Here is a 27,440-nt window from a genome sequence, read left to right as displayed (position 1 = left end):
AATGCTTCCCTCGTCGAAGGGCCTTTCTTTTACTTTAATGTTGAGTCAGTTTACCTACTTCCTTCCATCTTAGAAGCAAACACTTGTGTCAACTCTGCATTGATTCTTACATACTTGCTTATTGCACTTGTTATATTACTTTGCATTGACAACTATCCATGAGATATACATGTTACAAGTTGAAAGCAACCGCTGAAACTTAATCTTCCTTTGTGTTGCTTCAATGCCTTTACTTTGAATCTATTGCTTGATGAGTTAACTCTTATGCAAGACTTATCCATGCTTGTCTTGAAAGTACTATTCATGAAAAGTCTTTGCTATATGATTCAATTGTTTACTCATTGTCTTTACCATTGCTTAGAATCGCTGCATTCATCTCATATGCTTTACAATAGTATGATTAAGATCATGTTGGTAGCATGTCACTTCAGAAATTATCTTTGTTATCGTTTACCTACTCGGGACGAGTAGGAACTAATCTTGGGGATGCTGATACGTCTCCGACGTATCGATAATTTCTTATGTTCCATGCTTGTTTTATGACATTACCTACATGTTTTGTTCACACTTTATATCGTTTTTATGCGTTTTCCGGAACTAACCTATTGACGAGATGCCGAAGTGCCACTTCCTGTTTTCTGCTGTTTTTGGTTTCAGAAATCCTAGTAAGGAAATATTCTCGGAATTGGACGAAATCAACGCCCAGCATGTTAGAATCCCACGAAGCTTCCAGAACACCCGAGAGCCACCAGAGGAGGGCCCTGTGGGCCCCAGATGACAGGCCGACGCGGCCAGGGGGTGGGCTGCGCCCCCCTACTGTGTCGTCGCCTCGTCAGCCCTCCGACTCCGCCTCTTCGCCTATTTAAAGGTCCTTGACCTAAATCTTCGATACGGAAAAGCCACGGTACGAGAAACCTTCCAGAGCCACCACCATCGCGAAGCCAAGATCTGGGGGACAGAACTCTCTGTTCCGGCACGCCACCGGGACGGGGAAGTGCCCCTGGAAGGCTTCTCCATCGACACCGCTGCCATCTCCACCACCATCTTCATCAACGCTGCTGTCTCCCATGAGGAGGGAGTAGTTCTCCATCGAGGCTAAGGGCTGTACCGGTAGCTATGTGGTTAATCTCTCTCCCTATGTACTTCAATACAATGATCTCATGAGCTGCCTTACATGATTGAGATCCATATGATGATGCTTGTAATCTAGATGTCGTTATGCTAGTCAAGTGAATTTTACTTATGTGATCTCCGGAGACTCCTTGTCCCACGTGTGTAAAGGTGACAGTGTGTGCACCGTGTGGGTCTCTTAGGCTATATTTCACAGAATACTTATTCACTGTTATGAATGGCATAGTGAAGTGCTTATTTATATCTCTTTATGATTGAAATGTGCTTTGTATCACTATTTATCTATGTGCTACTCTAGTGATGTTACTAAAGTAGTCTATTCCTCCTGCACGGTGTAATGGTGACAGTGTGTGCATCGTGTAGTACTTGGCGTAGGTTATGATTGTAATCTCTTGTAGATTATGAAGTTAATTATTGCTATGATAGTATTGATGTGATCTATGCCTCCTTCATAGTGTGATGGTGACAATATGCATGCTATGTTAGTACTTGGTGTAGTTGTGTTGATCTATCATGCACTCTAAGGTTATTTAAATATGAATATCGAATATTGTGGAGCTTGTTAACTCCGGCATTGAGGGTTCGTGTAATCCTACGCAATTAGTGGTGTTCATCATCCAACAAGAGAGTGTAGAGTATAGCATTTATCTATTCTGTTATGTGATCAATGTTGAGAGTGTCCACTAGTGAAAGTATAATCCCTAGGCCTTGTTCCCAAATACTGAAATCGCTGCTTGTTTACTGTTCTACTGCATCTGTACTGCCTGCAATATTACCACCATCAACCACACGCCAGTTGCAGCATCAAGCTATTTTCTGGTGCCGTTACTGCTGCTCATATATTCATACCACTTGTATTTCACTATCTCTTCGCCGAACTAGTGCACCTATACATCTGAAAAGTGTATTAGGTGTGTTGGGGACACAAGAGACTTCTTGCTTTGTGGTTGCAGGGTTGCATGAGAGGGATATCTTTGACCTCTTCCTCCCTGAGTTCGATAAACCTTGGGTGATCCACTTAAGGGAAAACTTGCTGCTGTTCTACAAGCCTCTGCTCTTGGAGGCCCAACACTGTCTACAGGAAAAGGAGTGTGCGTAGACATCAAGCTATTTTCTGGCGCCGTTGCCGGGGAACGAAGGAAAGCTACACCATTTCCTCCCTCGTCAACAGTGCGCCAGTCCTGGACACCATCAGCGAACATGCCGGTCACTATTGGGTTGGGCCGCCGGGCCTGGGTGTAGACGCATATTTCGAATGTACAGTCTGAAACGGTCGCTTCGCGTCCGTTTGCGTCCGGTTGTTGAAGTGCCCTAAACAGATGGTTCCTCAGACAGAATTTCTTCTGGACCCCATTGGCATGAAAGAATCATGTTTTTCGTTAAAGGGAGCTTTATTACTCAAAAGTTTTAAGCATTATACCCAACCTCTACATAACTAGGATGCACACAGTCGATCAAGAATCTAGTATCGAGCAAAAAAGAAGATGAAAGAGTAAGGAAGAAAGCGAACTAGTCTAAAGCTTCATTGGCTTCAATCCAACGACTATGCAGCCACCCATGTTGGGAAATAAACTCTTTGGCTGTATTCTCCAACCATGTAGGCACCTCTGTAAAGTGGTCACAGTCCTCCAAGCATTGTAGTGGCGACCATGAACGGATCAAAGTTGTACACCGATAAATGACATGCATCATAGAAGAATATTTGTCGTTATAAACCTTGTCATTTCTACACAACCAAAGCGACCATGCAACCGCAATCGCTCCCATTCTTATAATCGCTTTGTACCTAGAGACCACCCCATTTAGCCAATTGCCAAAAATATTTGCAATGCTACGAGCTGGGTATAAGGTAGAACCTATCTGAATGATTGACTATATAGACCTAGCAGCCCGACAATTGAAGAAAAGGTGTTTTATTGTCTCTTCTTCGCGACAGAACACACATTTCGTACAAGCCTGCCAGTTGAGTTTTACAAGGTTATCTTTAGTAAGAATCACACCCCGACGAAGATACCATGCAGAGACCTTTGTTTTCAGAGGTATATTCATCTTCTAGATGGATTTATTATTGACAACTGGTTGAGTTGGCATGCGTAGTAATTTGTACATGGAGCTTGCCGAGAAAGCACTGTTCTTGGCGAGACTCCAACGGAATTCATCAGTCCACTGAACCAAATAGATTGAATCTAGCCGTTGTAGCAGTTCGTTTCAATAAGCTATCGGGGGATCACACCTGAACATCATAGAGAGCGAAGAAGATTCCATCACCTTCTGCAAGGTATCACCCTTATGGCGAACAATATTGTATAAGGTTGGATACTGTTCGCGAAGAGTGGCTGTTCCCAACCATCTATCCTCCCAAAAACGATCTCCGCCCCATTTCTAATGGAGAAAGAACCAAATGGGAAAAAGTGCTTTTTAGTTGTCATAATACCATCCCAAAAATGCGAATCACCTGGTTTCCAAAGTACCCGAGATATTGCATTTGAGCCTACATACTTTTTCCGCAGTAGTTGTTGCCAAACACCATCTTCCGTTAACAAATGAGCCAGCCATTTACCTAGCAAGGCCCTATTTTTAACTTCAAGATCATGGACACCATGTCCAAATCGATATTTTGGACGACAAACAACACTCCATTTTTCAACATGTATTTTTTTCTCACTATCCCCTTGGCAAAAGAATCTTGATCGGAAATAGTCCAATCTATGCAAGACTCCTTTGGGCAACTTGAAGAAATAAATCTTATACTGAATTATGAGAAATAATCTTCCCCCCAAGGGATAGTAATTTTCCTTTTCAACTACTAAGATTTTTTTGAAGTCTTTCTGAAACAATTTTCCATTCAGCCAACATAAGTCTACGATGTTGAATCAGAATACCAAGATAGGTAATTGGAAAACAACCTAGCCGACATCCAAATAACTTGGCAGAAAGGTTGGCATCGTCTTTGGCTTCACCAAAACAAAACAATTCACTTTTATGGAAATTAATCTTAAGACCTGATAGCTGCTCGAATGCTGAAAGAACTAACTTCAGATTTCGTGCCTTTTCCAAGTCATGATCCAGAAATAGAATTGTGTCATCGACATACTGAAGAATGGACAAGCCCCCATCAATCAAATGGGGAACTACACCTTCAATTTGGCCATCAACCTTAGCGCGCTCAATTATAATTGTAAGCATATCCACCACAATGTTAAAAATCATTGGGGATAGGGGATCACCTTTCCTCAACCCTTTTTTGTCTGGAAGTATCTACCAATGTCACCATTAATCTTAATGGCAAGATTTGCACCAAAAAAGTTATTAATTAGAGCCCGCCACTCATCAAAAATACCTTTCATCGTGAGCGTTTATTGAAGAAAAGACCATTTAACTTTATCGTATGCTTTTTCAAAGTAGATTTTGAGTATGACCCCTCATGGTGCTTATCGTAACGCATACTTCACATTGTTGGGGAACCCCAAGAGGAATGTATGATGAGCAGCACAGCAAGTTTCCCCTCTGTAAGAAATCAAGATTTAATTGACCAATAGGAGAAAGGCGTGACTTCTGAAGGTGTTGCTAGCTGACTATTGGTAGGGCGCACTACCGGCGTCAGGAACAACATGGAACCTGCACACAACCCAACCAAAGTACTTTTCCCCAACTTACAGTGAGGTTGTCAATCTCCCCGGTTTTGCCGAATACAAAGGATTAGACGTATCGAGGAAAGAGATGTTTGCAGTAATTAAAGAGAACAGTGCTTGCAGTAAGTAAACATAGCAGGATTGCAGTGGATGAATTTATCAGTGTAAAGGAAAGGACCGGGGTCCACAGTTCACTAGAGGTGTCTCTCCATAAAGATAAATAACATGATGGGTGAACAAATTACGGCAGGGCAATTGACAGAATACTGACCATACATGACAAGATGATTACTATGAGATTCGTTTGGCCATTACAACACAATACATAGACCCTAATCCATCTGCGTCTATGACTAATAATCCACCTTCCGGTTATCGTCCGAACCCCTTCCAGTTTTAAGTTGCAAGCAACAGATTATCACATTAAGCAATGTGTGTAAAGTAAACAATAGAATTCCCCTTGGATAATTTTTTTCTCCCTAGTAGCAACAACACATCTACAATCTTAGAGTTTATTGTCACTCTTCCAGAAAACTAGAGGCATGAACCTACTATCGAGCATAAATACTCCCTCTTGGAGTCACAAGCATGTACTTGGCCAAAGCAACTACTAGCAATGGAGAGCATGCAAGATCACAAAAAACATTTGACAAGTATATATAATCGGTCTCAACATAGTATTCCATATTCATCACATCCCAACAAACAGAACATATATCATTACATAAAGATGATCTTGATCATGTAGGCAGATCGAAACATGAGGCAAAAGATGGAGAAGACAACCATCTAGATACGGCTATGGACCCATAGTCCAGGGATGAACTACTCACGCAACACTTCGGAGGCGGGCATGGCGATGTAGATACCTCCGGCGATGATTTCCCCCTCTGGCAAGGTGCCGGGAAGAGCTTCAGAACCCTCCCGAGCTAGGTTCTGCAATGGCGGCCGCGACATAACTTTTCGTGGATGGAGGCTCGGGTGTTTAGGTTTTTCCCGAGATCGTGAATAAATAGGCGGAATGACGAGGTCGGTGGAGGCCAGGGGCCCACACCACCCCTAGGCGTGGGCCCAGGCTTGGCCGCGCCAAGGCATGGCGTGGACGCCCTGTGGCTCCTCTTCGACCCCCCTTCAGACTCTGTCTTCATTACGGAAAAATATTTACTTCGTCTTTTGTTTCGTCCAATTTCGAGAATATTTCATGTACAACTTTTCTGAAATACAAAATAGCAGAAAATAGGGAACTGGCATTGTGGCATCTTGTTAATAGGATAGTGCCAGAAAATGTATAAAAGTGCAACGAGTATGAGCGAAACATATATAAATTGGTGTAAAACAATCATGGAGCATCAAAAATTATGGATACGTTTGCGACGTATCAAGCACCCCCAAGCTTAGCTCATGCTCGTCCTCGAGTAGGTGAGTGATAACAAAATAATTGTTGAGGTGACATGAAGCCAACACAATCTTGATCAAGTTATTGTAAAGCATTGTGAGTTGGGATCAAAGTACACTAAACATAGGCATGATAGATATAATTCTAACAATAGAGCTTAGCAACTATGTTATAACATGAGAAATAACTCAAACAAAGGATCATGAATAATAGTGCATTGAAAAAAAACTGTTTGTTTATAAGAATAGAGAAAACATAGCAAAGCGGTACTCAGCATGTGATTTAAGAAGTAGCAAAACATAAATGCTAGGACACCTTCAAAGTTAGAAGGGTGACTAGATACAAGTAATTTAAGAACAAGCAATAGCATAATCATGAATCAATCTATACCTAATAACAAAGAAAATAAGGCTTCTTGTTGGTCCGTCTGTTTTTGCCCCTAATACTCTATCGAAATTACATAGAGTGCCACCGCTTATGAAAGAAAACGATTCGCTTGGTACGCTCCTCGGCATTGCCGCAGGGGATCATCTTCGCCGCAACCTCAGTCATTCCCCGTGCGCCGACCAGGTTCCCCAGCTCCACCTAGTACCTCCACGTCAATGGACCGCTCACCGCCACGGGCAAGCTTCCCCATGCTGGATCTCAGCCGCCCAAATCCGCTGCGCCATCGGCGACCTGTGTTGTCGACTGGCCGTGGCACCTGTCGGTCGAGGTCCATTAAATCTCCTGGTCTCTTTCTCTCTTTAGAGCATGTCTAACAGACCCCTTAAAAGGGTGTTGCCTGCCAAAACCCACCGGTGAGCAGCGACGGGCAACACGGAGAGCCGGGAGGCTCCCAGGACTGTTGGTGCGTCCTGGTCCCTCGGGCGACGGCCCGCAATGCTCCGGCACACGTCCAAGCTGGTGCAAGGGCGTGCCACCTAACCTATACCTGGTCAGGAAGGTGATGGATTGCTTCGACTAGTTTCCTGCATGGCATACACGTAAACATTAAATACGAGCCTCGATCGGCTCTCAGGTTATCCCGTGAATCGGCTCAAGGAGCCGATCCACCCATGATTCGTATTGGATCTACGATAACATGGTGGTCCTTCTTGATCAATATTGAGTTAAAGCGATCTACGACGATCTAGGGTTTTCACCGCATAACCGGAACATCCTACACGTAGTTGAGCCTGGCAGATACGAAAGATAATAGAAAACCAGCCCTAGACAAGGCCTAAAAACCAACGTAGCGTTGATTCCCGGAACGTGCCATCTAGGACCAGCAAGCTACACCTGACGCACTACTGGATCATTCAACCCGTTTGCAAGGCCTAACTATGCAGATATCAAATTAATCCTTGGGAAACAAGGAACGACCATAACAGATCAAATCTACTAAATAAAGACTAAGCAAGGTGCTGCCATTACACCCAAAATAGGTGTAAAGGCAGCTAGATATCTAGGGATAGCATAACTAAGCGAATACGTCAAGATAATATCGATGCTAACCCTAACATATCTATGATAACAGCGTTGCTCGCCATCAACAAGGCTTCAGTACGAGCAACGCATGAACAACGAATAAACTTGATACTGCCTAGATCGCAAGATGCGATCTAGGCAGCATGGCGCTTACCCGGAAGAAACCCTCGAAACAAGGGGTGGCGATGCGCCTAGATTGGTTTGTTGCGAACGTGATCGTCCTCCTTTCTCAATAGCCCTAGATACATATTTATAGTCCGTAGACTTTCTAACTTGGGAATAATCCTAACCGTGTACGAGCTAAACTCTATATCTTAATTCTAACCGACACGTAACCTACTATAATTTACAGATACACGGGCAATCTGTCAACACCCGGATTTTTAAGTCCAGATGCCTATTATGTCGTACATCGCAATTCCAGGAATAATGTTTTTGCGAGACATAATAGTAAGTAGCATAGAGTCATCATCTATTACAACACATATTGTCTTACAACCATAGATCACATGATCCAATATTACACGAATATATTGTTCAACATCACAAATAGTAGCGGAAGCGAAGTAGTAGTGGACGATCTATTCCACAGGCAACGCTTGACGTTAGAAGACGATCCTAGTTATCGTAGACGTCCTGTTGTCCGTCATCCTGATACTGGTGCTCTCCTTCATAGTCTGGCATTTGAATAGCCAGGGCAAGGCCATGAGTACTTTTAAAGTACTCGCAAACTAACTCTAAGATAAATACTCATTTAGTGTAAGGGGGGGGGGGGGCTAAGCTCTAGGTTTATTTGCATAAAGCCAAGTTTTAGTTTCATAAATCTTTGGTAAAAGCCTATATCATGTGTTAGACTAACTCAAGTGGGAACATTAGTGTCATTCCCACAACTCATTATGGTTCACCATAATGTCACCTTTCAATCCATCATTCATTTCTAGACTCAAAACATTTTAATGATAACGGGAGATAGTATGGCCTTTCCAATCGTCCGTAACCGTGGACACGGCTATTCGAATAGGTTTAACACTCTGCAGAGGTTGTACTCTTGTGCCACAACTTTTGATTTCATCCGTCGAGGATAACCCCGAATCATCGTAACACAGTACGCGGATCATCAATCGAAACCTTTCACTTATATATGCTAGTATGAGCACCTCTCCCCATGAGTTTGGCCTCCCGGTGGAAACCGCAGTTAACCCGGGAACTGCACAGGGCTTGGGCCGTACATTCACCTCATTTCAACATCAATCCACACTTAACGGAGGCAGCCGCAGCGTAACCCCTATGATGTTTGTTCAGAGGGAACCCATACTAAAATACACAAGTTTCTAGTTAAGCCCTACCCATAATCAGGTATTGTGGGGGTACTTGTATAATTGGAAGGGTATCGCATTCAAACCCAATCATCAATTTTATCAAAAATCACCATCTTCTCTTGTTCAAATCCACCTTTACTTTCTTTCAAAGTCATTTCACTTCACCATGTTCCCATCTAGAGTAGTCAATTTTAATTGATTAGCACTAGCAACTACATGAGGGGTGCTATCTAGCCTTGAGTGGTGCTAACCTAATCCAAGTATTTTTCTACTCTAGACCAAGTGAATCATAAATCAAAAAGTACTTTGAAATAAATAAGCAAAAGTAAATGTAAGTAAAAGCATGGGATAGGTAATACATAGAGTAAAGTGTGATGGTTCCTTTGCTCTTGTAGAGCTAAGCACTTGTGTTTAGCAAGGGTTAGCTTGCCTTGAGCTGGGTAGTTATCGAAGTTCTCTTCTTCTTCCTAAGAGTAGCCCTCCTCCTCTTGGTATTCCTCGTTACTAGCGTCTATATACGAATACGAGGTATAAATACTAAACCAAGCTCACATACTAAACTAGAAACACTCAAAGAGTTCACACACTAATCCTATCATCAATCAAACATGGCATGGTGGATTATTTGATTTGTCTTTATTTGATAGAAAATAATTTCCTCTCATTATTCCTATTTCTTAAATTTGGTATGTAGGTCTTTAAGAGAATTCATTTCTTTTCATTACCTCTTATTAAGATTTAATCTCTTCATATAATAATAAGGTATGAAATATAGGTTGACCCAAAGTCAACATTTCATATCTATTATATGTGAGTACAATTTAATTGAAGTGCTACACTTCACATAGTTTTAAAACTTAACATTTAAATGAATTAAAATCTCTAAGTAATAATCCTCAAGGGTTCATTAGCCTAAGTCATTCCCCCTGGTTATTAGTACTTAGGATCAAAATTTAAATGAGAGGTAGCTCTCATATTAGGGTTGAGTTTGAATTCCACTTTATAATGCTCTAGAAATGACTACATAGCCATTTTATTTGATCTAGTCCATGATCATACAAACAACAGGGCTATGTTATTGCATAATCAATTAGAGGACATCATTTGTGATTTATTAGAATTGGAATTACTTCAAAATCTATTCTGGTTGAATTTTAAATAAAGTTTGAATGTTCAAAAGTCCCTGCCTTGTCTTTTTTGTAAAATTAAATCTACAATGAAATTGGAGATGGGGCTAGTGGTATTGGATAGATAAAATCATGGGCTTTCCAACGGTATAAAGTTTGCTAAATTTGGTTTGGCAGAATTCAAACTATTCAAAATTTACTAAACCTTCAGCAGAGCAATTTTGAATAAAGATTAAATCCAGATTTGAATTCATGGGCTAGGCGGGAAAGCTAAACGGGCCGAAACTAGTTTAAATCCCACTTCGCAGCCCAACACGCATCTGGCGCGCTCGGGCCGCACTGACGAGGTGGGGGCCACCTGTCGGCGACACTTAACGCAGCGAAACGGTACGCGAAATAGAAACCGTTGGATTAGACTGGGATCATACGGCGTGTGAACGTCGTCTTCTCCGACGAGCGGCGGGCTCCCTGGCGGCGAGCCTAGGGGGTCGGAGGGCGTACCAGGCCAGTGCAGGAGTCTGGCAGTAGGCGCGGAGAAGATGTAGTAGATGAGGAAGCCCTGGGAGCAGCGGCGGCGCTCGGGGAGGCGCCAATCGGAGCAGAGCTTCCGCGGGCTCCGGCGGACTTGAGCTTGCGATTCGAGCAGCTCTGGCGAGGTGGTGCTAAATTGAGGTGGGGAGCTTGTTTAGAGAAGGGAGGGGAGCAGAGTGTGTGAAGAAATGGTGGGCGGAGGAGCTCTATTTATAGCAGGCGATGGAGGCCGTGAGGTGCTGCGGAGGAGCGTCGTCGGCGTGGCCTCTCCGTCGGTCGAAAGGGCAAGGCGAGGACGGCATCTTGTAGGCGTCGTCCTGGCGATGCTCAACGGCTAGCTGGCGCAGAGAAAAGGCGACGGGATGGCTCGGGAGCTTGCAGGGTTTGTCACGGGGCGTGCGGCATCACTTGGTCGAGGACGACGGCGACGGTGCAGGGGCAGGCCTGGGCTTGTGTCTAGCGTATAGAGGGCGGGGAGTAGCTGCTCAACGTCGCGGTAGGGATGCAGGGCGAGGAGTAGGCTGCTCGAGCGCGCGACGTACCGGCGTGTCCAGGGCGTGCTCACCGCGTCGACTGGCACGTCCTGGCACGGTTTGGACACGCGTGTTCTGGCCAATGCCGTGCCTTGGCGAGCATGGGCGGTGTACCATTCGATTCCTTGAGTGACAGGGAAGCTCCAGGACAAGGAGAAAGGTTGAGGGGAGGGCTGGAGAGATGGTGGCCAAAGGTGGCCGGCATGGCCACGGCATGCCTTAGTCTAGGGTTTCTTTCCCCTCTCCTCTCACTTTAATCGACCAGGGCATGTACTAGGGTGAAGCAGGGGTTGTAAGAGAGTGTAATGATCAAGGATAAAAGGGGTTTAGTGAAGAAACCAGTGGGTAATAGGGTGACACACAATTCTGGATTCATGCCTGCCATGTGTTTGATGAAATGGCCGCATGAAGTTTTTCTTTGAATTTTGGAAATCTTTTTGGTGAATCTCATTTATATAATTAAAGTGATGTATTGGTGGTGGTGGCACTCAATTTGGAGTTGTTCTGCAAAATGTCAAAAGTGACATAATCTTCACTTTAATTCAGCATCCCCTCTTGTCACTTTTATTCTGGTCAACCTAGTCAACTCTAGCCATGATGGTCAACATCAAAGTTGCTCACCTTGACATGGTCTTGGATGACATGGCTTTGGTTGACCAAGTTTAGTTCAAGAATTGAGAAAACCAGGGGGGTAAAGAGGTGAAGAAAATATTTTGGGGAGAAGTGACCATTATCATATGTATGTAGGATTTTTGATTTCTTGGTATTTGATTCTTGATTCAAGGATGCAAAAGTGTTAGTTTATCATATTGAAGTATTTTAGAAGCAAGGGAGCAAGCAATCTTGGCCTTGGTTGAGGATTTGCTATTTTGCATAATGTGTATGTGAGTGGAAAATGGGTTTTTCCCATTTTCTCCAATTCCCTTCAATTTAGGGTTTAGTGATCTTGATTAGGGTTCACATAGCAATGGTTAAGCATACCAACACTCATCATGGCAATTGCACAAAAGAAAATCACTCAAATGCATGAACCTATATGTGGCACTTATATGCATAGAAAAAGTTTTTGTTAATTGCAAATTTTGACTTTGGGGAAAATTATCTCTCTTGTTTATTATTGTTGAAACTTGGGATGTTACACAATCTAGCCCAAACTCTTATACAAGGCCGATTCATGAATATTTTCCGTGCATATTCTCTAAGCCCATCTCAATCACGGCCCACCTCTGACTTGGTTAAAATCTGGTGATAACACATGCCCCCCTGCTTTTGGCAATGATAATTCCAAAACCACTCTATTTTTTCTTCGTCGGGTCATGTCGTGGCAGAGCAGAACCGTCACAGTATCCTTCATCATGATGCCTTGCCTTCTCAACTTCTCTGCGCGATTTGACAGTTTTTTTGGCACCACTTCCTCGGAAACCGCTGTAGCATTAAATCTCCACTATATCCCCTTTTATTTAACCGCACCGAGCAGTTCGCCTCTTCATCCCCTTGCTCTTTATTAGCCATCGGCAAAAAACCCCCTTCCTCTGCAGCCATGTCTTCTTCTTCCTCCTCTGCCTCATCGGGTCTCTCTTTCCAGTCCTCCTCCTCCAGCGAGCCGATACCAGAGTACGACCAAATGGCGTAGTACGAGAAGGAGGCTCCCGAGCATTGGGACGAGAGGGAGTGGGACTTCACCATCAGGGTGAACGATGACCTACCCCTGACGGCCGTCGGGTCAGACGACGAACTATCCCTGACCGACGGGGAGGCGGACCTCCGGTTCCTCGTCGACGGGGAATTGGAGGCGGAGAGCGAGGACGACCTCTACTCCTGGGCCAGCTTCACCTCCTACGACGAGGAGGAGGAAGAGGAGGACGACGTCTCCTCCGACGAGCCGCCGGCGAAATGCTTCCGCGCCGGGGCGGAGGATGACGACGACGATGATGATGAGGAGGAAGAAGCCCCTGCCGAGGGCTACGGCAGCAGCGACGAGGAGCTCGCCGGCAGCAGCGCCGACGGCAGCTACGACAGCGATGACGAGGGCAGCGACGGCCCTAGATTAGGGACTACTAGTGTAGGACTAGTAGTAGTAATCGGCTCTTCTTTTGTTCTTCCTTTCTTGAGCAATCGGCTCTTCTCTGTAAGAAATCTCCTTTATCAATGAAAAATGCTTTTAACTGATTTTGCCGATAGTCAAAGTAAGTCAACGCTCAAAGAGCCGATGGCAGCGCATCGGCCTTTACCATAAAACGCGAGTAAGGCCAACTCAATTGCCCATTCAAACGGTAACCTGCGACCTTTGTCTGAAAGAGTAAACTCAGATCCCCAAATCGCGGCTCGAATAGATCCAACTCACAGCCACGCGAATCTCAGATCTCAATCGCGCAGATTCAACTCCGCAGCGAATCCAATGGCGGAATTATCCAACGCCAACGCTACGGTCTCTGGTCTGAAGGTAATCCTCAACCGCTCCTCGCCATCCGAGCATAGTGTTAGAATTAACAGCAAACACCTGAATTAATGTCTTATTCTGTTATTAATTTTAGGTATCAGACATTCTACTGCCGCATCCTTCTCTCCCAAATTCTCTTTGTCTTGGCCCCCGTTCTTCCGAGAGTCCTGCCCATTTGATTTCATGCGAGGCCAATAGAATTCCCTTTGTGAACCAAAACTTAGATCTAACCTCGTGGGCCGACTGCTTACGAGCCTGGCCTAACCCTCCTGAAGATTGGGTGTCATGGTACAATAGAGTATCAAGAACTCACCAAGCCACCTGGGAAACTATATGAATAGCCGATGCTTTATCATTATCACTGTCTCCCCTTGAGAAACATGAAAACCTTCTAAAAACCATCGGCTACTTTTGGTCTGATGCTCTGAATTGCTTTATGTTTGGCCATGGCCCCATGACACCAACTCTTCTAGATGTAGCCATGATCACCGGGGCATCCCCAAGCCCTTCTGCTTTTATGCTACCAAAGGTTCCTTTCACACTCTCCTCCAAAACAGAGTGTACAAACTGGGGTGCCTACCTTAGACGCCACATGAAAACCAAAGGCCCTGTAACAGAGAAAGAACACACGGCCTTCCTGAACTTCTGGTTGGAACACTTCATATTCTGTGGCCCTTCACTTGCCCCAACCAAAAACTATCTCTCTTTGGCCTATGAACTTGCCAAAGGCACCCAACTTGGCATCAGTAAATTGTTCCTTGGAGAGGTCTATCGGTATCTCCAACTGATGTATGTCAACCTGTTCTCCCAAAAGACAGTCAAAACAGGAGGCCCCTGGTGGTTTATTCAGCTATGGGCTCAGCTGTACTTCCAAAACCATATCCCAAACTCTCCACCTTTGGCCACTTGTACCTTCCCAGATGCTAATGGGGAGCAGATCCGATGCACTAGCTACGGCAAAGCTCTATATAGCCTTCCAGGCAGCAAACTGATTCCCAAGGAAGCATCGGAGTGGTTCAGGATTTTCTTCCAAGGCCTGGACAATCCCCTGTTCTTTCCTTACACTGAATCTGGAAAATTTGAAAATCCAGCCTCCTTCAGGTTGGACAGCTTTGCCGATAACCCTAGCACTCGGCACTTATATTCCATCATGATCCGTCCTTGCTTCCTTCCAGTTGGCATGAACACCTCTAACATGATCATCAAACCTGGTTATGAGTCTTACCAGCCGGTCGTTGTAGCCCGACAGTTTGGTCTTGGCCAGGTGTCTCCACACTTCTTCCTCCACCACTTGACAGAAAGCAGAGCTGAGTTGCCTGATGTCCTCACCGGCCAGAGGTGTTACTCCTTCTTTGATGCTCTAGCTATTCCAATCCCTCACAACCTCTGTTTCACCTCGTCAACCGATGGTTTTGAGACCTGGTGGTCAATGTGGAAGACCCATGCCTTCAGGAGAGCTCTAGAACCGTTGCTGAAGCAACTTGATGCTGAATATGACATCCCTGCAGAACAGGTACCACTACTCACAAATTTCTTGCAGTGGCTCACAATGCTTGTTTCTAACCTGGCTCTATTTCCTTCCAGCAACAAGATGGTCTAGAACCTGCGCAAGCTGACGGCTCACCCTTCAAATTCCTCCCACCAGCTCCGGTGGTTCTCTTCTGCAAAAGCTCACCACCCTTGAAGAAGGTTGTGATGCAGAGCCAGCCGATTTCGCCAAAATCAGCTCCTAAGAGCAAAGCATCTTCTGGGCCAGCTGCCCCCCGTGCCTCAATCAAGGCGAGAAAAGCAGTAAGGAAAGTAGCTGTCAGGAAGACCTTGAAGCGCCAAAACACTATTCATGCTCAAGAAAGTTTGCACGTAAGCTGATCCATGCCTTGGCTAATTTGATCTATCCTTCTAAGCTTCTGCAACATGCTTGCATTTCTCTTACAGGCCTCTACTGAAGAGAACTCCAGCGAGGAGACACAGTCCAGTCGAAGGGACTCGAGCTCGGGCAACTCTGGGAGAACCACCACGCAGAACCAGCCAGACTTGCCACCGTCGGCTTCCAAGAAAAGGTCAGCTCCTGAACCTGCTACTTCCCAAGCTCCAATCAAAGCAGGGCTACGCACAAAGAGCCGATGCATCAAGAGAGCTCGCAAAGAACCGCAAGCTTCTTCACAAAGCCAAGAGGTTTCAAATGTAATTACTCCCCCATGACTCATATTTCATGCTAACCCATCGTTGCTTGCATCGGCTAACCACTTCCTTTTTAGACTGATGACACCTCTAGTGGGGACGTCGAGGAGATACTGATGCCATCCGCCACCCTGGATCTAGCAACCTCAAAAAGTGTGGCTGACAAGGTTGTCAACTTGGCCAAGCCCATAGCAGAAGCACAAAAGCCGATCACTTCAACATCGGCTGTCCCTCTGGTCTTAGGAGAGGTACACTCCTTTCCCTTGGCTCTACCCTTCTCTTTCGCTGCATACTGACGCTGTTCTTGTTTATTTGTCAGGGTTGTGACCTCTCAAGCTTGCTAACGTTCGACCCTGAATCCATCGAACAATCTGTTTCCAGGGCAAGTGAAGAGCCAGGACTCAGCACTACCCATGGTCAACTCCAGCGTCTCAAGGCCTTGCTCTCCTCCTCAATTGAGACATTGGTTGACAACCCCGAGGAAGTGAACACTACTAGGAAAAAGCCTATAGGTGGAGGCAAGTGGTGCTGGCGCACCACCTAGGACGTGTGCCGGTGGAAACAGTTGCCGGCGCACCACTTTGCAGCCGCGCCGGCGATGCAGCACTACTGCCGGCGCAGCACCTGAAAAGACGCGCCGGGGATAAATCCTGGCATGGCCACGGCCGATTCGGGCCAGGCCCAAGAATCATTGCCGGCGCACCAGCCCAGGGGTGCGCCGGTGGAAAAAGCGCTATTGCCGGCGCACCCCTGGGCTGGTGCGCCGGCAATGATTCTTGGGCCTGGCCCGGGGGTGATATAGCCGAAAGGGCTATGTGCTGCCGGCGCACCCATGCCCTGGTGCGCCGGCAGTAACCTGGGCAGTTATTTCTGCTCAACAACCACTCCCCCACTACTACCACTCCACTCCTCCACACAAACCTGAGCCTTCTCCCAACCCAGCTCATTTTTGCCCATTTCTATCCCCAATTTCACCAAACAAAATCATATTTTTTGAGCAAATCTTCCCTTCCTACATGCATCTCCCACATCCCCCTATGTAGATGTAGATCTACTATCCCGCATTGACCGCTCAATCTAGATCTAGATCAAGAAAGTTGGCTTCCATACGCCGTGGTAGCGGCGCGACGTCTCGATCTCATTGACGAATATATCAAACAAATAGGTGATTAATGAACAAATTGAGGAATGAAATCGACGTATGTTGGACATTTGAAGCAAAGCTCTCGTGTGTGGCATATATATATGTTGTGCTTGTGCTTGTGTGTGTTGGCGTTGAAAATGAGTTGCCAACGTTGCGCCGAAATGTTGATTCTTTAAGTTTCCGTTTCAGCACATTTCTGGCGCTCCTATGTCCTACCGTGTAGGAAGGTCATGCCGAAATTTTCCGTGAAAACTACCGACGGATGCATGGTTCTAATCAATTATGTAATCTTACCATGCAGGCGATAATGGTTATCGAGATGAGTGAAAGCATCGTGATGAGATATCTGAAACACGCGATCATCGACATGTATGAAAATAACCGCACGGAGGTATTGTGTCTGTGCTGGAGATGCAAACGAGGGAAATGGTTTGACCCGTATTCAGGCAAATTGCAGGGGCACCTGCTCACTAATGGTTTTATGCATGGACACACTCAATGGATGAGTGATGATGGCGCGGAGGTCAATCGGGCGACGGCAGCAGGTGGTAATAATGGCCGGCAAGAAGGAGGGCATCATGATATTGATGACGATGAAGAGCTTGTCGCACAGGACGATAACCTTGACGACGACAATAACCTTGACGACGACGAAGAGGTGCCGCTAGCTTCAGTCGTGCGGGACCCTCATCTTCAAGATCTGCTTCTCGAAAAGACGAAAGGCGCCAAGCGGAAATCAAAGCTTGAGCAACTCGAGATAGACTCGAATACTCCGTTGTACGACTCAGGTCGCGGGTTGGGGGAGTCTCGCTTGAGAGTAGCTCTCGATGTGCTGCAGATGAAGGCGAAACACGGATGGACGGACACAAGCGTCGACGACATCCTGGAATACGTGAAAGATCTCCTTCCTGCCGGGAACACGTGTCCTGGTAGTCTAGCCGAGGCCAAGAGAATCACGTGCCCTCTCAACTTACCCCACGAAAAGTATCACGCTTGCATCAACGACTGTATCATGTATCGCAATGAGCACATGGACAAGACCAAATGTCCTGTGTGTGAAGCTGAACGGTACAAGAAAGGGAAGAAGAAAGCTCCTCGGAAAGTTGTCTAGTACTTCCCGCTCGCCCCCCGGCTTCAACGGTTCTACGCGGACCGCAAGGAAGCAAAGCTCATGCGCTGGCACGCAGAAAGAAAGGAGGCAGTGTTGAATGATGAAGAGCGGATTGAGCACCCAGTGCTGACGCACCCTTCGGATGCAAGCCAGTGGAAAGCATTAGACAATGAATTCGGAAGTTTTGGGGCAGATCCCAGAAACATCAGGTTGGGTGCGAGCACGGACGGATTCAATCCGTTCGGAAACCAGAGCAGCACACATAGCACATGGCCCGTGTTTGTATGGATCTACAACCTCCCGCCCTGGCTGTGCATGAAGAGGAAGTACATACAGATGAGTATGCTAATTCAAGGGCCCACACAGCCAGGAAACGATATCAACATGTATCTCGAACTATTAAAGGAGGAGCTTGAAACGTTGTGGGCGGAGGAAGGGGTAGATACATGGGACGCCATTGCGGAAGAATATTTCCCTTTGGGAGCCGCGCTGATCACGACGGTGCAGGACTACCTCGGATACGGTTACATTTCGTGCCAGGTGTGCCATGGACACAAGGCATGTGTCAGGTGCATGGAAGAGACGATGTTTTTGCAGCTTGGTAAGGATCCCGGCTCTTCGAAAACAGTTTACATGGGGCATCGAAGGTGGCTACAGAAGACTGACCCGTGGAGAAAGCGTGGAGATCTGTTCGATGGTACAAATGAACCCCGAGGACCTCCACGTAAGAAGAGCGGCGAAGAGATCGATACATTACTGAAAGGTTGGAAGGAGTGCCCTGCGCCGGGAAAGATTCGTCAAAAGCCTGGAGAGAAGAAGAAGAAAAAGGAAACGACGCCGCTCATTGGTGTATGGAAAAGGAGGTCCGTGTTTTGGGACTTGCCGTGCATCGAAAATTCTCGATACACCTCACTGCCTTGATGTCATGCATATTACAAAGAACGTGTGCGAGAGCTTGCTTGGCACTCTTCTCAACATGCCGGACCGGACCAAAGATGGGCCGAAAGCAAGACACGACCTGAAAGTTTTGGGCATCAGGGAAGAGCTTCAGATCCCGCCGGCCCAAGAGGGACAGTCGGAGGAGGAGGCGGACGGCGGTCAGAAGCGCAAAAGGATTAAGCAGCCAGACTATTACTGTCCCCCTCCTGCTTCACTTTTAGTCCGGCCGAGGTCGATCAATTTTTCAATTGCCTTCTAGGAGTCAGAGTGCCCTTCGGTTACTCCGGGCTAATAAGCAGATACATGGACCCCAAGAAACGAAACTTCAGTGGCATGAAGTCTCATGACTATCACGTGATGATGACGCAGATTCTTCCGGTTGCAATCCGAGGTATAATGGATGACCATGTCCGTGCAACGCTGACTGGGCTCTGTAACTTCTTCGATGTCATAACTCGGAAGTCGATAAGCGTGAAGAAACTCGCAAGGCTCCAGGAAGAGATCGTGGTGATCCTATGTGAGATGGAGATGTACTTCCCGCCTGCATTCTTTGACGTGATGGTCCATCTGTTGATCCATATCATGGATGATATCGTCAGTCTAGGGCCGGCATTCTTACACAACATGATGCCGTTTGAAAGAATGAATGGGGTCATTAAAGGATACGTTCGTAATAGGTCACATCCGGATGGAAGCATCGTCCAGGGCTGGCTCACCGAAGAGTGCATCTCTTTCTGCACGAATTATCTAGACATCGAGGACCCTGTTGGTTTGCCTCAAAACAAGCACGTCCGCAGGTTCGAGGGAGTAGGCCACAAAAATGGAAGGAAGGAACTGCACGTGCACATGTCTGGTCGGACTTCCGACTTTGACAGGGCCAACTTAGTAGCGCTACAACACATTGACTTGATCGATCCTTGGTTGAAAGAGCACAAAACCATGATAGAGAACAGTGGCAAGCCGATGATGACGGAAGCAGAAATATACAGAGAGCACAACTCCTCTTTCGCGCGCTGGTTCAAAGACCACATTGATGCTAATCCCCCACCAATGGATTCTGACAAGGATAAACTAGTAGCGGCGATGAGGCAACCGGCGCCGCCGGGGGTGGCGGCGAGACAAGCGGCGACGATCCTAGCGGCGCCGCCGGGAGTACTGCCACCGGGACAAGTGGAGCCAAGAGGCCGCGGAAGGCAAGGCGCCAAAACACGGTCGGCACCGGCAGAGACACAGTCAAAGAGGTGGACCCCGCCAGTGGTTTGCCGGTGGAGCCTAAGGATGTTGCCAAGGGGTACGGCAACCAACTGGCATGTATCCTCCGAGAGGTCATCAATCTCAACGAGACGGATCTCCGAGCTGAGAGCAAAGCGCATTTGCGAGCCCAGCTCATTGCGAGGTTGCACTCACGATACAAGTTCCTAGGCGACTACGCCTCCACTGATGAATCCAAGAACATTGTGAACTCACAAGCCCTTTTGAAGTTCACCAAACACCTCAGCAGCTATAAGTACATGGTGCGGAAGATGATTGCTGACGGCAAAGGTTTCGAAAAGGTCCACTCTGCCTTTCCGCATGTCTCCCAGGCGGACTTTGATGCTTTTGTGGCCAATGAAGAGCTACAAGCGACGAAGAATCGCAAGTTGTGGGGGAAGGAAATGTGGGAGCTTAACATCGGCAACCACAACCTTGGGAGCCGTGGGTACGAGGGAAAGGAGCCTTATTGGGCGAAGGAGGACGAGGCGTATGTAAATGCCGGCATTGAGAACCCCTGGCTCAAGTACAAGGACCCTCTTGAAAGAAGATTCATCAGGTCGCGGTACCATAAGAAGAAACTAATCGGGGAACTTGTCACGGACCCCAAGGTCGTAACCGACATAATTTGGTTCACGAACGACCAGAAGGTCCTATCGTTGGAGAAAAAACTGGTAAGCAATTTACCGGTTTTATTAGATCAAGTATCGTTCATATAATAGTAGCAACATTTCTAAATGGTTCACGTTTCTTCCGCAGGAAGAAGAAAGACAAAGACTTTCTCAACAAGGTGACGAAGGCTCCTCATCCCAGGCGTCGACGGGCAGGGTAGCATGGGACAAGCCTCTCGTACGGGCGCTAAACATCGTCAATGAGCATTCACCTACGAGAAGGCCGCATAGAGGCCGTGTGGCTGGTGCCGGTACAGGCCACAAGCATGATCACTACGGCTTGTCGTCTGCGGCCGATAAAAATGCGCGCAATGAGAGGAAGCAGCGGGAGGCGGAGGAAATGAGGGATTCAATCCTAGCCCAAGTCCAAGCTGGTTTGGTACCGCAACTCAAAGCTACACTCGTACCTGCAGTCAAAGCTGAAGTCGCCGCTTCAGTCCAAGCAGATTTCAACGCTCTACGCGCGTGGTATGAGGGTGGCAAACAAGGCCCCCCCCCGGAAATGCAAGTGGTTAGCTTCGACGGCAGCAACTCGATGGCGCCGCCGTCCGCCGGCAATGACAATGTTATAATGGAGACTCCTCCGGCCGCCGGCAATGACAATGTTACAATGGAGACTCCTCCAGCCGCCGGCAATGTCGCTGGTGCTAGGGATTCACCGTCCATGCCGGGTAGCAGCCCCTCCGTCACTTGCACGCCCGCCGCCGCATGTGCTGGCCCGTCGACATTAGCCGAGCTCAACGCCCTCACGGTAATTAACTAATGTGTACATCAAGTTAATATATTAGTTTCGTCATCCTTGCCCTCTCTCTAACGCCATACACAAGTTCTCGCAGGCGCTCTCAACGCCATGCACCTTCCTGATGAGAGTAAACGACGAACTCAAAGACGTCGCGAGGGGGTCCATCCTTCGGCCCCTGGATAAGAAGTGGCACACACGAGATATGGCAGATGACGTTTAACGGGTTGAAGTGGATCGGGCGTTACCGGGCTATGAGGATTTGTTTCCTCCTAATCAACCGCATGGTGCCGATGACGATAGCCCGTTGAATCTGGCCTCACTGAAGGGTTGGGTACTGCTATGGCCGAAGACCCTAATTCGGATCAACACCTACTCGGGGTCGACGGCAAGCAAAGACAAGCACCTTGCGGCGCCACATGTCAGCGTCCCTCCACGACAGCCAGCGCCGCCCGTGGTCATCGCCCCACCAGAACGGCCAGCTGCGCCAGAGGTCAGCGCCCCACCACAACAGCCAGCTGCGCCAGAGGCCGAGGAATACGAACGTGACAACTTCCAATGGGATATTCCTACGTCTTCACAAGTTGTCCATGAGGATGCGCCGGCCTTGAAATATGTGTGCTCCAAGAAGCTGTTCGATTCTCAAGAAACGGCTGAGGAGGAAAATCCTGAGGAGGTCGCCACCACCGCCGTCAAAAATATGTTGAGCCCAAACACACTCCGTGCTACGGCCACTACAGCGATGGAGGGTCCATCAGTACAACCCAAGAAGAGGAAGAGGCAAAATAAGAAGGACGCCCAAGACAAGGCGGCGGCGGCCAAATCCAAGGACAAGGTCCCACTCCTTGACAAGTTGCCAAACAATTGGCGACCTCTGCATCACTTGGGTCAACCGATGCTGCCGGAGCATGTCGTGAAGAAACTCACCCCGGATATGAGGAGCTTGCATGAGACTGTCTTGCATGTGGAGAACCTTTTGCTCAAATCAAAAGATCCTGGTTACCCTCTCTTGGTGGCGAAGGTGCCAACTGGCATGAACTTCGTCGAGAAGTACCCCGCAGACTTGTGCTTCATCCGGTTCAACGACATCTTCAGCATCTATCGCATGCAAGCGCTCCACTTTAGTGTGGTTCGCCTAGTTGCTCTTAGCTTGTCTGCCCAGATTGTTAAGGAGGAGACGCCGACCATCGCGATACTGGACCCCTTCTATATGCGGGAGAGCATCATCTGCAACGCTGGGAATCGGGCGATTGCCACCCAGCAGGTCGAGGATTTCATGCTGGCGAACATTAAAAAGGGCGCCATTCTCATCCCTTACTTCCCCGAGTAAGTAATCACTCGCTAGTCCCCCATTACCATTCTATCCTATATCTCCATTTGCATTTCCAAAGGTTAATCCGTGTGTTTTCCGCAGAGACAAGTTCTGCACCCTCATCGTCGTGCACCCGCAACACTCGCATGCAGTCTATCTCGACTCGGGTAGCGACCACAAGAAAGACTACACCCACATCAAGGCCCTTCTCAATGATGCTCTCACCGGCTTCACCAACAAAGCAGGCCCCCTCAAAGTAGAGAGGAAATCCCGAGGAGGCTTGGTCTTAACCCACACAACCAACTTCCCCTGCCTCAGGCAGTCGACGCCCGACAATGGGATGGACGCGTGGTACGCCATCCTTCAGATGCAGGAGTACATAAAGTACACAGATGACATGTTGCTGCCAGAGAATCTCAGAAACAGGTTTGCAAACATGGCGGATGTCCCTGATAGAGAGATTAGAAAGAACTGGGGTCGCATCCAGCAGTTCATTTGCACGATAATCCTGCAGGATGTCAACAATAGGTCTGGCGAGTTCTTCTATGGCTACGGTCTACCACCTAATGACGAGATAGAACTCCGCTAGGAGATCTCGCGTGATGAGAGGCCGTTCAACTCGCTTGAGGGCTGCCGTCCATTCCCCCCTAGGCGTACAACCTGATCCTACGACGGGAACACTTGCTAAAGCTTGAACGATATGTCCTTGAACTTCCGTACTGTAATAATTGCTATATATTCCCATAGAATCGACTAGTTGCTTTTATTTAGTTGTATGAATGTGCATGTGAACATGTGTCTATAGTTTCATTTACTTTGCTATATATTTCAAGATTATGGCGTACATAGCTTAATAATTATTTGCATTTACTCGACCACTACTTGCCTCGTATTTGGAGTTCGCCGATGATTAGAATGTTCGGTCACTCGTACACTCGGGGGTGGAGCCAGTGAGCCTTGGTGCGACGGCCACAAGTATCAATCTATTGTGCATCCTACCTAGCCTCACTGACTCCATCCCTGGATGTTAATATTTGTTTCGACCGACAAAGTATGAGGCACGCTATTTAATTCGTACTACTTGTCTTCTATTTGAGTTCGCACTTCTTAATTGCATTGGCCGATGATTAAAATGTTCGGTCACTTGTACACTCCGGGGTGGGGCCAATGAGGCTTGGTGTGATGGCCACAAATATCAATCTATTGTGCATCCTACCTAGCCTCACTGACCCCATCCCTGTATGTTATTATTTATTTCGACCAACAAAGTATGAGGCACATGCTATTTAGTTCATACTACTTGTCTCTTATTTGAGTTGGCACTTGTTCATTGCATTGGTACTAACGTTTTACTTGTCTTGTGAATGGAGATGCCGACGACATATGTCGTGTACAAGGGGAGAGTTCCTGGAGTCTACAACGACTGGGAGGACTGTCGGAGATAGGTGCACCGTTTCAGCGGCAACAGCTACAAGGGATACCCCACTAGGGTGGAGGCGGAAGGAAGATACGCCCGTTATCTAGCGGGAGATGAGGGACATGAGGAGGAACCGGATGAAGACCATGGCCTTCGTGATGATGGTCATCATGACCATGTTGGTCATGTTCTATGTGATTGTAGTTTAGGTTAGGACATACATTGCGAGGTGTATGACGATACTTGTGACGACTATGTACCAAAACTTCTAACTTTGTGAAACTTCGTCGTTCGGTGTTGCATATGCACATGTGTTGTATGAATCAACATTCCGAAACGAGACTTGCGTATTTGTGTATTGATACCGAAATGAAACTTGGCTCTCTATGTGCTTCTCATATTGCATGCAATGCTGTATAAATATGAACTGCGTTGTAAATATATACTGCTGTCAAATATGTATTGTAATATGCTGGAAAAAAGCTGAAAAAAGAATTTTCGAATTTATTGCCGGCGCACCTAAATGACCTACTGCCGGCGCACGTGGCATGCGCCAGTGCTGGAAGCACTACTGCCGGCGCAGCTGATGGTGCGCCGGTGAAACTTGTCCTTTGCCGGCGAAGCTTCTATGGCGCGCCGGCAGTATTCATCTATCGCCGGCGCACTGCCTGGTGCGCCGGCAGTGGCCATTTATCACCGGCGCGTTCGCACCGGCGGGCTCGTGGTGCACCGGCAATGGGCCTTTTAGGTTCGCCGGCGGTAGGCCTTTTCCTTGTAGTGGAAGGGCATTCTTGAAGACATTCAGCCCCATCTCCCGGTGACGTTGCAGGTGAAACTCTGGCCAGTTGTAACTCTGTCAGCCTTCAGATCAAGGGTGAAGTTGGCTCGTCAGAGAATCGACCTACGCCACGCCCAGCTTCCGTTGAAAGCCGATATTGCAGACAAGTGTCAACGGCTCAACGAGAAAAAGGCTGCCTTGGACGCCAAAACTGACACCTCTGTTAGCAGCACCGAACTTGAGACCCTACGCAAGGAACTAGAGGACCTTGAAGAAAGGGTCAGGGTAACCAAGCAGCTTATCCAAGATAAGGAAGCTCTCATTGCCCGCTCTCAAGAGGAAGCAGAAGGCCTCAAAGCTGAACTGAAGACTGATCTGGCCGAAATACGTGCCCTGAACAGACAGCTGGTGACAGGCAAGGATGAAGATGATGAGGCCGAGATCGCCGAGGTGGATCGTGTCCGTGCTGACGCCCTCCATGCCCTCGAGGCATTCCTTCCGTAGAGCCTCTCTATATAAACTGATAACCGCTCAATTGAGCTTGTACCTCTAGAGTCGATGGCTGTGCATCGGCTTTTTAGTCTGAAGTCGATGTCTGTGCATCGGCTGTACTTGTATCCTGTTGTCTTGCATTTTTTTACTGGCCGATTTTTATGCATCGGCCCCCATATTTCACTGTCCATCATCCCACATGCTTGGGAAATATTTCTTGACCATTGACGGCTACTGGGGAATTTGACACCGTCCAGCTGCTCGAGCATGTATGCTCCTATAAGGACATATTTCATGGCCTTGTACCTTATCCGTTTAGGTGCCCCCCGAGCCGAATCTTTCAAGTAATTGAAGATATCGGCTCTCCAGTCAACCTGTCTCGACAATCTATGGCGACGCGCCATCGGCCATCTTTTTTCTGTACAGGTACGATACTAGAAATCCACTCAGCGTACCTGCATGGCCTGATGAGCCCGGCGCCATTTTCTCGATCTCTTTATTAACTTCTTCCAGAATCTCGGCCTTCATTTGACGCGCACGTTGCTGGAACGGCCGAAATCCTTTCTTGAGAGGGAGCCGATGCTTAATGATGCTCCTATCTAACCCAGGCATCTCTGTGTAATCCCATGCAAAGCAATCTGAGTATTCTTTCAACAGAGCTATCATCAGGCTCCTCAGATGCGGATCTAACTTTTTGCTGATAAAAGTTGGTCGTGGCTTATCCCCAGGACCAATGTCAACCTCTTCTAGCTCATCAGCCGATGTAAATCCATACCCTAGCTTTCCGTCGCCTGCTAGATCGATGTTCAACATAGGCAAAACGTATGGCGAGGATAATATGAGCCGATTGCTGGAATCGGCCCCCATTTTGATTGCATTGCTCAATGAAGGTATACTTCTTGCTCGTGCTTTACTACGGGAAGGAGTCCCGTTACTATGACTACGTGACATGCTTGAGGCGAGATCATCACTTTTTATTTCTTGGGGCCGATCACAGGGATCAGCCTTGCCACGTACGTCCATTGACTTTGCTCTTGCTATACTGTCAGACCGGTGGATAAGACCAGCCTCACCCCGTTTTTTGTCACTTCGATGCGCTCACAACCGTCCAAACTGACTCCAGAGAGTGGCTCTTGGTCTTCCGCTTCCCAAATGTTCATGCCAGCTGTTGAGATCTCGGCTGAGTCATCTGCATGGATGACCTCTACTTCATCGCCATCCCACTGTATCAAGCATTGATGCATTGTGGATGGAATGCAGCAGTTAGCGTGGATCCAATCTCTCCCTAGCAGGACAGCGTAGGTGCTTTTGCTATCGACGATGAAGAATGACGTAGGGATGGACTTTCGGCCTACAGTTAAATCCACGCTCAGAACGCCTTGCGCTTCTGATGCTTGGCCATTGAAGTCGCTCAATGTGACGTTGGTTTTGATCAGATCCGCGCTAGAGCGTCCCAGACGACGTAGCATGGAGTATGGCATTATATTGACTGCTGCTCCCGTGTCAACCAACATCTTGTTGACAGGCTGCCCGTTGATATATCCTCTTAAGTACAGGGCCTTCAGATGTCTGTAGCTCTTTTCTCTTGACTTTTCAAAGATAACTGGCCATGGGCCGCAGTCAAGCTGTGCTACAGGTGCCTCTTCTGTTCTTGGAGCACAAAACTCCGACGGAAGTATGAACACCATGTTTGTGCCAGCCGATGCCTTATCATCGGCTTTCTTTTGTTTGGGGCGCCACTCTTTCTTCTGTGGACGACCCTCCTCGTCCAAAGTTTGCTAAATTTTCGCGGCCAGATCGGGCCGTGCTTTCCTCAACTTGTGCAG

At 47.4% G+C, this 27,440-nt stretch overlaps 1 protein-coding gene across 1 annotated transcript in view; it reads right to left on the bottom strand.

Moving 5' to 3' along the window:
- Positions 1 to 26,075, bottom strand: part of LOC127320989 (uncharacterized) — a 44,535-nt gene extending 18,460 nt beyond the window's left edge. Inside the window, exon 1 of the mRNA XM_071822219.1 lies at positions 26,070 to 26,075. Coding sequence (XP_071678320.1) covers positions 26,070 to 26,075 — 6 coding nt within the window. The remainder of the gene's footprint in view (positions 1 to 26,069) is intronic.
- Positions 26,076 to 27,440: the final 1,365 nt, after the last annotated feature.

The sequence above is a fragment of the Lolium perenne genome, chromosome 6, assembly GCF_019359855.2.
Source record: "Lolium perenne isolate Kyuss_39 chromosome 6, Kyuss_2.0, whole genome shotgun sequence".
NCBI lineage: Eukaryota > Viridiplantae > Streptophyta > Magnoliopsida > Poales > Poaceae > Lolium > Lolium perenne.
The sequence above is the reverse complement of the archived record's forward strand: the minus strand, read 5'-3'. Positions and strand labels throughout refer to the sequence as shown.